This window comes from Sus scrofa, chromosome 13 (genome assembly GCF_054392235.1).
Source record: "Sus scrofa isolate SSC_HxYL_T2T_F1_AM1 chromosome 13, Sscrofa_HxYL_maternal_Yorkshire_Landrace_v2.0, whole genome shotgun sequence".
Lineage (NCBI taxonomy): Eukaryota > Metazoa > Chordata > Mammalia > Artiodactyla > Suidae > Sus > Sus scrofa.
The window spans coordinates 121553511-121567060 of record NC_139395.1 but is presented as its reverse complement, the minus strand read 5'-3'; the positions used below and the strand labels follow the sequence as shown (position 1 = coordinate 121567060).

The 13550-nt window shown below is 38.9% G+C and overlaps 1 protein-coding gene across 4 annotated transcripts in view; it reads left to right on the top strand.

Moving 5' to 3' along the window:
- GOLIM4 (golgi integral membrane protein 4) overlaps positions 1-13550 on the top strand; it is an 80267-nt gene that overhangs the window by 44272 nt on the left and 22445 nt on the right. For 2 of the 4 annotated variants that reach the window (XM_005669985.4, XM_005669984.4), the window contains exons 4-9: positions 1195-1248; positions 2551-2701; positions 6299-6381; positions 6918-7001; positions 10349-10507; positions 12604-12933. In XM_005669985.4, coding sequence (XP_005670042.2) covers positions 1195-1248; positions 2551-2701; positions 6299-6381; positions 6918-7001; positions 10349-10507; positions 12604-12933 — 861 coding nt within the window. The remainder of the gene's footprint in view (positions 1-1194; positions 1249-2550; positions 2702-6298; positions 6382-6917; positions 7002-10348; positions 10508-12603; positions 12934-13550) is intronic. The other 2 variants (XM_013982184.3, XM_005669986.4) reach the window with 1 other exon arrangement.

Sequence of the window (13550 nt, the reverse complement as noted above, 5' to 3'; positions counted from 1 at the left end):
CCGAAAGGAAGACCTTACAAGTGGTTCTTTTAAAACCTACCTTCCTTCACTTATTACCTTATTGATGATAGTGATAATTTAGAAATAGCCTTTATGTTCAACAATAAGGAGAAAATTCTTTTTATTCACTTTAATCATTTATAGACTCTTTTCTTTTTTTCTTTTTTGTCTTTTTGTCTTTTTCTAGGGCCACACCCATGGCATATGGAGGTTCCCAGGTTAGGGGTCTAATCGGAGCTGTAGCTGCCGGCCTACACCACAGCCATAGCAACGCAGGATCCCCAACCCACTGAGCAAGGCCAGGGGTTGAACCCGCAACCTCATGGTTCCTAGTCGGATCCGGTAACCACTGAGCCACAACGGGAACTCCTAGACTCTCTTTTCTATAGAATGTGATATTTATTTTGATTTGTATACTGACTGTTTGTGGCTGCTGAGGGCTGGACACGTGCAAGGTCCAAACGTGAAAATGCCCCACTGACACACAAATACTGCCGGGGCACAGAATTCAGTGGTAGGCATAGGCTCAAGTTTCCGTCCTGGCTCTGCTTCTGAAGGAAATGTTTGCCCTTGGCCTGTTTCTCAGCCAGAGTTTCTCACTCTGAGCTGGAATCTAGTTGGGGTAAAGTATCATATGTAGATTTCTTACCCACTGAAGCTCAAGAAAGGAAAGTGCCTTTTCTTTCCCTTCCCTAAAGACATGCTAAGCTTGTGAGGTCTGGCCTTTGTTGGTTTAATCTCCTCTTCCCCTTGGAGCACCTGCCACAGCATATTACCTATTAGCCATGTGTGGTGCTGTGCTGAAGGACAAGTTTCCCTGTGCTTCTGAGCCTCAGTTTTTCTTCTAAATCAGAAGGTGGAGGTAAATCATCTCCAAGGGCCCTGTTAAGGTGCTGTTTGGCAATTCCATGTCCTGCTTTTTCATTACTAAAGTCTAGCAAACTTAGATGAAAATTAAAGCTTCATTTTTGCTAGTAAGTAAAGAGATGGCTTTAGATGTGTCCTGGTTCAAGCTTTTAGTGAAGACAGCAGTCTGCACCCTTCACTAGCTCAGCTAGTAGAGTGGAAGATTGTATACTGGGTGTGTGTAGACAAATGAAATGAGTGAATCTTTCTATTAAAAGTTTTAAAACTATTTAGTAAAAGAGCCAAATCTGTTATCTTTGTGTTAACTATTTGCTTTTCAATTTACAGCAAGATTCCAATAGCAGGTACAGCGCATTGAATGTCCAACATCAGATGCTGAAAGTGAGTAATTTAAAGTTGTTCTTCATGAATGAATGAAAGGATTAACTCAGTAACTTAAGTGATTAACGAAAGTTTACAGAAAGTTAATTTGTATTGTAACACAAAAATCATTTTTGGCTAAAAGTGATACACAGTTGTAATGCTCCATCTTAGTTATCACTTGATTACAAAGAACATTGTATGAGTTTATTACACATCTTTTAATAAATTAGCCTAATTATTTATTTTGTTCTCTATCCTTTAAGAATTTTTGTTTGTTTCATTTTTTGGTCTAATTTCTCAGAGCAGTTTTCCTTAGGTATTTTCTTTTATCTTAGACACACTGGAGGCAGTAGAAGTGTTAAAATGCTGCCTTTTTGTTACTAGTGTTTAGTAAGTATCCTTTTACCTACCACAGGAACACAATTTATATTTAAAGATTCTCCTTCCTTGGTTCTTAGATAAAACTCATTATTGTGTGTCAGGGAAGACTGAAAAAAAGAGAGAGAGATTGCTTCATTATTTCTGTCAGGCCAGAAGAGATGAGCAGCAGCCATTGTGTCACCCTGCACAGCAGGAAACCTCAGCACCATCTCCACACCCCTCCCACTCCCCAGTGTTTTGTTGGTATTGTCTTTCTGCCTTTGTCAGTAGGGCATGTGCTTTTTATTGAAACAGAATCTTTCCTATTATCAAGAAAGCAACACATGAATGAAAGCAGACCGCCCTTTTGCATTAAGCATTTGGAGACTAGAATTTATCTAGATTGTGATTACAGCTTAGTATTAGAATGAGGTGTAATGTAAGTAAGAATCAGCCTATAAACAATTGATTTACTACTTCCCCCAAAGGGAAAAAAAGTCTTTTTTCCCCTTCTTTAAACTAGGTTACCAGGAAGACTGAAAATCAAAGAAAGGAAATAAAAAATGTTGCTGGGAAAACATCCAATTGAAAGAGGCAATCTAGAGTATCCATGGAGGGGTAATTTTTCCATTAGCTTTACTTTGTTTCCACAGTAACTTGAGTCCCTGGGAAACCCTCTCCCCCTACCCCCCAGCCCCTGCCAAATCCCTTCCTTTTCCATGGCTTCTGGAAACTTCCAACCTCTTGTTATTCACATTAATGTTAAAAATTAAGGAGAAAATTATCTTTGGCCATAATCCCAAACTGTTCATTTGAAATGGAAAGGAAATGGAAGGGAGCTGCACAAATTCAAAGCAACCTGAGGAAAATGAAGCCTACTGCTTCATTTGTGCTATTGGGAGATAGATTCTGATGTAGCTTAGAGACTGTACATCCCAGCTCAAGTTTTCATCTTTGCAGAGTCAACACGAGGAGCTCAAGAAACAGCACAGTGACTTGGAAGAGGAACACCGCAAACAAGGAGAAGACTTCAGCAGGACATTTAATGACCACAAGCAGAAATACCTGCAGCTGCAGCAAGAGAAAGAACAAGAACTTTCTAAGTTAAAAGGTATTTGGCAGCCCAATTAGCCAGTGTGTGTGTGGAAATGAATAGTCATATTAACATTTGAACAACAGATTTTTGTTTGTTTGCTGTGGGGGATTGATTTACATTTCTTGTGGTCCTTTACTAGCTCCTTCTTAATTCCTTGTGACTTTTAACATTTACACTTACCTCTTTGGGTTTGTTTAAGGAAACAGAATAGAAAACTTAGTGTTTCTCAATGGGGCACACTGGCCATGTTGGGCAAGACAGTTCTCTTTTTACCTGTGTTGTGAGACATTTAGCATCCCTTACCCCACCTACAAAATGCCATCAGTGTGTCCCAGTCACAGTGATACATTTCCAGATCTCTCCAGGTGCACAGAGACTCCCTGTTGATCACCAACAGTAGCTTCAAAAAGCTCAGGCTCTGGAGTCAGACTGCTCTGGTGAATCTGAGCCTCTTGAGTTACTAGTTACATAAGTAGGCACTTCGCATAAATCACTGCAGGCTTCATTGTCCGCATCTATAAAAGCGGGGTCTTTGTAAAAAGTATCAACCTCATAGAGTAGGTATGAGGATTAAATAATTTATGTAAAGCACCTAGAACAGTTACCAGTACATGGTATATTAACCACCATCAACATCAGCATCAGGTATTTTAATAGTAATATGGAATAAAATATATCACTTCTGAGTACATATAAGTTCTGAAAAAGAGCAACAGCATATTCTACAATCACCTGTTCAGGTTCTAAAGAAGTTTGAAGTTTGAGGTTTAGTTTAAAAATGTCCATGGTGCTTGCAAAAACAAGGGTGAAATCCGAGTAAGGTCTTCTATAACTAGTTAACTGTGCTGTGCCAAACGATTCCCTAGGTTTATTTAAAATGTCATCATAGAGCCAAGTTGTATAGTGGGTCCTTTGGACTTTTTTCTACTTTTTTTGCAATGCTTTGTGTATAAGTATTCCAAAGTAATAGGTTACAACCAAAAGGCACATGAGTGTTAAGTAGCCACTGAGGCAATTTGAGGTTGTCTTGATGGAGCTGGGCCAGATGGCAGCAGATGATACCCAAGAGATGCAGATATGGAGAAGCCTTGGCTTGTTGGTGCTGTGGCAGGTGGTGAGGAGGCCTTGAGATAACAAAACAGAGAAAGGAGGAAAGACTGAACACAAAGATGGTAGAAAGGAAGGGAGAACCTGAAGACTTGAGTGTCCAGATGGCATTTGCTGCCATGAGGAAGCTACACCTTTGTGTGATGAGGAAAACGACATTGGGCTTATTGGATACACCCTTTAGCACTTGCAAGCCTGAGCTAAGCTGAGTAAAAGCATTTAACTATATTGATATTAAGTAGATTCATTTAGGAGTGAGAACTAGAATTTTCTAGGTACCCAACCTATCTTGGCCTACTTTACAGAATATAGGTCTTTCAATTTTTGCCTGAAAGAGCATGTTATCTCATGTCTACTCTGTATTTGCTACTTTCTTCAAAACTAAGTATAGTGAAATTTTAACAAGAAATCAGAACCATGGAAAAAATGGGGACACTTGTGAGTTCTGCCTCCTCAGATAATTCAAGACTGATGGTCTGGTCTGAGCTTCCTGGAACCCAGAACAAAAAGAGAAATACAGTAAGTTATAGGGCTCTTATCATCAGAAGAGAGAATGAATCTACCAGTACCTTGTGGCGTGAGGGAGAAGCAGAGTGACAGAGACGGAGACAGACAGCAACAAAGAGAACAATATTTCTGATACAAATTTTTGAAAGTTTCTCAGAGAAACTTAAATAATGTGACAGTGCCGTTGATGACATTCAGATAATCAGTTTTCACATTAGCACTTTTGTTCAATTATGGTCCCTGACAAATACATAGGACAGTATGTTAATAATGCACACTGTGAGAAAGGCGGGTCTGTAGTGGAAAACTATGAGGTATTTAGTCCAAGTAGTCCTTGGTAGATCAATGTGATATGAAGAAGGAATCTGGAATTTAGAATATGTATAGCTATAGCTGAGATGATTATTCTTCTCATTATTGATATAATAATAGCTGCCATATCTGCCACATGCCAGTGGAAACTTTTCGTAACAACCTGTAAGGTAGGCATTTTATTTAGCCTAATTTCACAAACGAAGAAATTGAGGCCTGCTAATGTTAAGTAACTTGCTCCAGGTCATACAGCAAAGGCACAGGAGCTGCTGTCATTGAGGCTATAAACTGAATTCCTTTAAAAATCAGCCAAGTTTGGGTATTTCAGGTGTGCGTGTGTGTGTGTGTGTGTGTGTGTGTGTGTGTGTGTAGACTAAAGCCCCAGCAGCTGATATGCACACACAGCTACATTTAAGTCCTCTTGTTTTGACCTTTGAGAAAACCCACTATTATTACATGGGTAACCTAGCCACTGGCCACATTTCCCACCTTGATCTTCATCTCTCCCCTAACCCAGTCTCAAATCCAATGCCCAAGCAGGGAGTATAAGTCTGAAAGTGGACAGAAAATCTGAGGAGAAGTGGGGACTGGTGCTTTCCTTCAATGTTGAGTGCAGCTCTGGAGACTCAAAAGTTCTATCTGCAACGAGTGGCTGCCACTTCGGGGACGGTTGCCCAGCTCAGTCCAGGTTCATACCTGCTTGTCCCAGCATAATTCTTAACAGCACCCCCTTTCACTCTCAAAAGTATCTCCCATTGGAAAATAAATTACATGGCCACCCAGCCACCGTTTAACTTCTGCTGAGTGTTGTCACATAAGAATTGGCCTAATATTGCCAGATCTTATTAGACCCAGATTCTTGATATTTAAAAGATGCAACTGTTCAAATGTGGAAGACACTGTATGTAGGCCAACACTGTACAGCCAAAAAAAAAAAAAACAAAAAAAAAAAGTGTTTGTGCATTGGATTTGACCCAAGGGCTGCCAGTTCATAACATCTAATGTCCAGATACAGAAAATATGGGGAAATTACCAAGAGGCTAAACATAGGGCTTGATGTTGGGGAGATTTTAGGATTTACTGCTACAGTTACATATTGTAGCCCTGGGAAGAAGTGCCCTGTAGCTACTGAAAGGAGAATTTGGATCAGTCGAAGAACTCCATGGTAGGAGAAAGAAAATATATTTAGAGTTTTTGAGCAGGTGGGGTGTCTCTCAGTGTCTTTATTTCTTGAGTTGCCTTTGTAACGGAAATACCTCTTGAGGACTGTGGAAATTATTCATGCTATGAGAAAAACATTTTGTGCTTTTTGATAACTTTGTTTTTAATTTGTGAAGAGACTAAAATCTTAAATGACCCCTACATGTTACATTTCATTCCTAAGGGCTTGCTTATAAATAGAAATATTTCATTTTTAGTCCAGGAGTAAATAAAAACTCTTAACATATACAGTGTGTAGCTTGTTTAAACATATTTAAACCACCGAACCAGAATGTATTTGGTTGTCCAGCTGAATCCATGTCACAAGCTAAAATGGTACAGGTTTTGTTGATTTGGAATATTGTACTGTCAAAATTCAAAACAAAGCCTAGAAAAAGTTATGTGAGGCTTTCAATGTGAAAATAATAGAATCAAGAGCCTGAAAGTTCCAAGGCTTTATGCATGATTTTCTTTTTTCTAAAATAGAAACTGTGTATAATTTGAGAGAAGAAAACAGACAACTGAGAAGAGCACACCAGGATATGCACACACAGCTGCAGGATGTCAAGGTAAAAAAACGGCACTTGACTGCTTAGTGTTTGCCTACTTTTTTTTGTAAAGTGACTTTAGAAGTCGTTCCCTTCTTGACCTGCTTCTCAATCCACCCTGTTATTTTGGGCTTTGCATAAATTGGACCATGCCCAATAATTTTACCACTTCTGCATTGTAAGCTAAATGATGATCTGGAAATCCCAGTGTTTCCATTAGTACTAGAAAGATTCTTTTGCTAGATGGTTGCATTTTAATAAGCTTTTTATTTATAAAGGCTTATTGATAATGAAAGATACTTTTATTTTTGTTTTGATTTCATTATAAGTGATGATGCTATTTGGGTAGCACATTTTAGACCGTGGATTACTGTCTTAGTCAGTAGGCTTTATTAATTTGTAGGCTTCCCTCTACACACATTTTTAAACTTCACAAATGCTGCAGCAATAAGCAAACAGGCAAGCCTGCAACATTTAGGTAGTCATACCCCTGTCTACCCAAGAGGAGTTTGTCCTAGAATGTGAAAACTCAACATGTAAAATTCTTTTTTGTGTAGCAACAGCATAAGAATTTACTCTCCGAGCATGAACAACTTGTAGTGACTTTGGAAGACCACAAGAGTGCACTAGCTGCTGCACAGGTTAGAAGGGTAGCAGCTTCTCTGGGTTCTTTTTAAGTCTGCTTCACATTTCTGAACTCCTCTATGCATGTAGTCTCTTACAAGCCAGTCTCCATTGAGTTCCTTAGGACAGAGCTTTCCTAATCCCAAAGATCATGCATGCTTTCAAAACTCAATCAAAAGAACATTAAGATAAAATCTTTGATTACAATTTTGTACTGACAGTGTGGTGCATATGACTTTTTCTGCACTCCACTAGCCCCTACATGCAGTGATCCAAAATTTGTTTCAATCCCAGAAATTATCCCATGGGTACAGTCTTTTGCTGCTGTCTGACCTGTGTTCACCCTTGCTTTTACAATCTATAGGATTTTATGTTGCTAGCTACCTAAATAAATTATTGTCAGGCTTAATATTTCACCCCTTCCTCCTTTGCTCTTAGCATTACAGCCACAAATATTCCTTTTAAGACTAGTCTTATGGGTTGTTTGGTCAAATACAGGAAATAAGAGACCTCAGGTCAATAGAAAGCAAAACAAAAGTTGTAAGCTTCATTTGTTCAAAGCCTAGAACCATCCTTGGCACAAGGCATGCCTCAGTAGATATTTACTGAATGAACAAACAAAACAATCCAAGTGTTGGAGAGGTTATTAAAGTAATATCATACTATTTTACAACTTTCTAGTCAAAGCAAAGAAACAGGAATGGCTAGCTTAATTGCTATGTCTTAATCACTGGTCTTTTCTTCTCTTAGAAGAATTTAAAAGGAAAGAGCAAAGGAAAACCAACTATTTGTGCTTACCAATTATTTTTTGTATTTATAAAATTATTGAAAGTATAACATGCTGGGCCCTGATCCATCTCAGAAACTGTAGCATCTGTGTCTTTGGGACCCCTTTTCAAGACATGCATTGATAGGGTATTTTATTATAAAACCGTAGAGCTGTGTGGTAATTTTTCACATGTGTATAAATTCAGTTGACCTTAGAGAGTATTATTACATTCAAAAGCTTCTTTATAAAAATTCTTCTGAGGATTATTATTGTATATGAAACTGCTTTTCATACTGAAAAATGTGACAAACCAATTTGAATACTCTATGTACAATAAAGGCCATAAATTTTAGACTAAGCAATAATTTGAAAAGTCAGAAAAATATAAGTAAAATAGTTCATTTAATGACAAAAACCAAATTCTATCCTAAGCACATGAGGAATATTACTGACAAAGTTTTGTAATAGAAAAAAAATTTTAATTTAACTTAAGTACAGTTTTCTCTTCCTTTAGATACCTTTTTGGCTTTTCTGGGTGAAGCCTCCAAATTTCTCCTGCTTTTTTACCCTCCTATTAAAACTTTCCCCAGATCTCCTTAGAAAACAAATGCTGTTTCAGCACCTACGTTTCTCATGTAAATCATCTTATGAGATATTCTGTCTTGACAACCTGATTTTTAAATGTCATGGAGGAGGGTGAAAACAGGAACAGAGTAGAATTTGAGAGATTATCATAATAACTTTCTATACAGAATTTTACTTAGTAGTCACAGTCTACTGAGTTATATAACATCGTACCCTTTTTACAGCTAAATAAAGTAAGGTTAGAAGGCCCATGATCAGTGCCCAGAACCAAGCTTGAAACTCAGGTCATCCGACATCAAAGTCACACTTAACTCTTAAGCCTGGATCTGTGAAGACCCCCCTGTAGCACAGTCACTTGGGCCTTGCCCCAGACCTAGTGAATCATAATTTCTAGGGTGGGGGTCCAGGAGCCTGCATTTTTAACATGATCCTTCTATGACTTAACATGATTCTTTTTTTTTTTTTTTTAGACCTGCACTTGCAGCCTATGGAAGTTCCCAGGCTAGGGGTCGAATCAGAGCTGTAGCCATTGGCCCCCTCCTCAGCCACAGCTCGCCAGATCCAAGCTGCACCTGCGATCAATACCCCAGCTCATGCCAGATCCTTAACCAACTGAGCAAGGCCAAGGATTGAACCCACGTCCTCATGGACACTGGTCGGGTTTGTTTCCACTAAACCACAAGCGGAACTCCTTTTTTTTTTTTTTTCTCTTTCTTAACGTGATTCTTAATGCACGCTAGTATTTGAGAACCACAGCATTACTGCCTTCAAAGATTTTATATCTAGGAAAAGGAGAAATAAGAAAGGCTAGAATATGTATCTTATCAAAAGTATCACTATGTGGATGTCATTTTTTTTGACCTTCAAAGTTGGCTTGCAAATGTTTTGATAACTTCTGGGCTAAGGGCCATTGTTAGCCACGTGGCACACCTTTGTAAAGATCATAAAGAAACACTCTCCTGAGACAGATTTAACAAGCAGGCTTCTTCACCTGTGAGTTAAAAAAGGAAGAAAGACACCTCTTCCTTGGGGTGGGAGAGCCCTGCAGGTTCAATGCTGTTTGGGGGACAACGACTCACCAGCCCCAGCTCCCTGCTCTGCTATGCACACTTGGGGGAGGCAGCTCCGCCTGCAAAGCTCATTCAGAAGCAATTTCTGGATTCTTGTATATGTTTGTTTAAGCATGTGTTTACACACACAGCATGTCTGTTTTAGGATAACAGGGTTGGTGCATATGATGAGCTAAGTATAAACAGTTTATTGATTCTTCTTAAAGTATTTGATTTTTTTCTTTCTTGCTTCTTGTATTAAAACTACTACATACATACTCTACCACATATTCACACAGATACGCACATATGAGTATATTCCAGTCCTACACCTACATCAGTGCCTTTATCGCTTTAGAAGAAAAGACACTTAGAATTGAAGAATAAAAATCCAGCCTCATTTCACGCCTATGTGATTGCTTTCCAGAATGCAGAGCACAATATAGGAAGCCTTCTTCAGAGAAAGGGACCTTATTTGAGCACAAACTGACTGGGGGGGGAAGAGGGTTACTTATTTTAAGCCTGTGATTCTTTTCCACTGGAAAGTATTACTCAGATCATGCTAAAAGATATCTGCAAATATATAACCATGGAATTTTTAAAGTAGGTTTAAATTTCATAAAACTGATTACATAGCTGTCTTACTTTTAATAATGATATTTATACTAGAAAGTTATTTATAAAAACTCTGACTTAGTTTAATGTGGCATGGGAAACTAACATCTGCCTTAGATATTTTTTCTCTGTTCCTTTTTAACTCTAATTCTAATTTGCATGTGCTTAAAAGTGGTTAAGCATGTCCAAGTAAGTATAGTAATGCATGGAAACAATTTGCATATTTTTCCTAAATTGCATTTAGGTGTAATATTTTTGTCTAGTCTTCCAGTGGACCATCTATGAATGATATCCTTTTCCCTCCTTAAATTGTGCAATTTGCTCCAATTGTGCAATCTGTATGCAGACTCAAGTTGCAGAATATAAACAACTGAAAGATACTCTGAATAGGATTCCAAGCTTTCGAAAACCAGAACAAGCAGAGCAGCAAAATATTACCCAGGTGGCACATTCTCCTCAAGGCGACATCACAGCAAGGGACAAGTCACCAGGAGAGCCTCAGGAGGTAAGAGGCGTGAACTAGTAATCTGTGGTTGGGTCACTTTCCCTGTCAAGCTGTCCTCAGATGAACTGCTCTAAATATTGCCAGCTCTTCCTGCAGAACACGCATTCTCAAGTTTTGGCATATATCAGAGTCTCCAGCGTGGTAGTTAAAACACAAATAGCAGGGCCCCAGCCCACAGTTTGCAGTGCAGTTAATTTGGGGTGAGGCCTGAGGATTTGTATTTCTAACTGATTCAGCTGGTCTGGGGATATGCACATTGAAAACTGCTGTCCTGTTTTCTAGAAAAGACTAAACTAGCTTTGTTTTTCTTCATGTGGGTGTATTTGTTTGACAGGAGCTGTTATGTCTGAGTACTTTAAGGGTTTTTTATTTCTGAGTGTGTGGGGTTAGGTGTAGAGAAGGTTAAATGATCATGATGAGGCTATTAGGTGACAATCAGCCCATTCAAGTATTAAAGCTGATAATATATTTGAATTTGATGCTGTACTAGGTCCACATAGAGTATGTCAAAGTTTGTATTAAAAGGCCTTCATAAAACTGTAAAGAGTATAAATGCTAGTCACTGAATCCACTTTTTGTATTCTTGTTCTTTTTAAGCCTTGTTGCTTAAGAATCTCCCAAGTGGAGCATCAGAGGTGCCACCAACATGATTAATTCTTACAAAGGTGTTTTTGCAACCATACCTGTAATAAAAATGGCAAATGTGGTTATCAAAGGTGTTTTTAACAATGACTGTTTGAGAAGACTTGCCCAATTCTTCCAGTCATCTTATAGGAATAATTAAGTTGATATGAGTGGATTTGATCTGAATCTTCAGTCCAAGCAAAGTATTCCTTCACAGACAGGGTCTGTGTCCTCATGGATGCTTGTTCTTTTTCTGGGTCTCACGTTGCTCCTAACTTAAGAAAACACAACCAGAGCCCTGGCCTGGGAATTCGTTCTTTTTCTCTCCCAGTTTAGCTACCAGTTTACTGATTAATCTTTTCAAGACTTAGACTTCTTAGTTTTCCATCCATGAAGTGGTGATACTAGTTATCTGCTCTAACCTTTCTCACAAGGATGTTGTGGAGATAAATGACAGGGGTGTGAAAGCACTTAGGGCTCTTCAGAGAAATATTTCCTACAAAGCCAGGGCACCATCAATTCAAACTTGCCAGGTAAGGACTTGGTAAAACATACACTTTCAAAGGTTGTCCTCAGATATCTAAGAAAGGACTTTTTTCCTTGGTTTATTTATTTATACAATCCAGTTTCTGCTAGTTTGAGAAGAAGCCTTCACATTTATTTCAATTATATAAGAACAACCTGACCAAAGAATGTATTCTTTCTGATAGGAAGGTTGTTGGTAGGAAGGTGGGGAGAGGACTAACACATTTTCCTATTGATGTTCTATCATCTCCCCTTTTTTAAGTAATGAAGACCATATAGAAATCTATGAAATTTGAAGGGAAACTTAAATCATCAAATTTTGGAAGAATTCTCTGTAAAAAATACATCTTTTTGTTGAGAATTTTTTGTATTAATATGAAATATTTGCAAAAGGCTTCCTCTGGTTTATGAAGAAATACCCCTTTCATACATTAAAAATGTCTTGTATCTAGCCTAATGGGCACTATTTTAGCTAACATGGATGTCCATTAATAATGGCATTATTTTTTTATATTAGCTAGCAAAAAACAACATTAACTCATCCTCAGCTGATTCTTCTCTTTTCAAAATTTATATTGAAGAAAATTAAGTATTTGATCACTTGAAGCATGAGGGTTTTGCTCTTTTTATTCTAGGGGAAAACAGGACTAAGATTGCTTTCGAAGGCAGGGTCTACTGAGTTGTGGTCATGTATAGGCTTTACTTTTGTATAATTTATGGTATTCTTTACCCAATGAAATTTTGCTTATGTTATCTCTATTTTATAGGTGAGATTACACAGTGAGAAGAATTAAGTGACTCTATTGCAGCCATACTTTTCAGTGAGGACTATATTTCTAGACTCCAGGATTTTCTTATGTTATAACTCTGTAGACAGGATAATAAAGAAATTCTGTCACTACTTTGGAAATAGAAGAGTGTCATTTCCAGTGATGTGCTTGACCTAGGTGTCCCGAAATAGTGAAGTATGGCAGAACCATGAAGCAGTCCCTGGAAGAACAGAAGAAATAAAACCTTACCCTCCCACCCAGAAGGAGGCCGACTTTCCGGCTCCCGCAGAACTGACCCAGCAAGAAGCACGACCCAGGGAGCCTGAGGAGCGGCAGGTGGAAGAGGAGCACAGGAAGGCCCTGGAGGAGGAGGCTATGGAACAGGTCGGGCAGGCTGAGCACCTTGAGGAGGAGCATGATCCATCACCAGAGGAGCAGGATCGGGAGTGGAAGGACCAGCGCGATCAAAAAGCATCCAAACTTCTGGAAGGGCAGGCTCGTGCTCAGGTACGAGGCCATCCAGCCAATCACCGGGATAAGGGGCATGGCTTTTTGTGTATATCCAGTTGACCCTTGTACAAGGAGGGTTTGAACCTCTAAGGTTCACTTAAACAAGGTTTTCTTTTTTTTCAATAGTAATAAATACTTCAGGATCCATGTTTGGTGGAATTTGCAGGTGGGGTGCTACACAGACAGAAGACCCCCATAGGGAAGTTATGGAGGAATGCTGTATACAGAGGGCCAACTACAAGTGGTATGAGGATTCCCAACTGTGGCGAGGTTACACCCGTAACCCCCCACATTGTTCAGGGGTCAGCTATCTTAAGGAAAAAGCCCTCCCATGTATGGAAAATTTTTAAAATAAAATTTGAGTGATTTTGCTAAATGTTTCATGCATATATTGAAATGTTCTGCTGTGATGTTAGTAGCATAGCTACTTTACTCCAGAAAGATGACTGGGGAAAAAAGAAAGGTGTCCGTGCACGTGTGTGTACTGTCTTTGTTAATGGTGCAGTCAGGGAGACTCGGCCGCATCCCTTTAACAGAGTAGGAGACAAAATGGGCTTCTGATCTAGCACCTTCCCAGTCCATGCTCAAGTCCTGTGGGCATCTTGAGGCCAAGA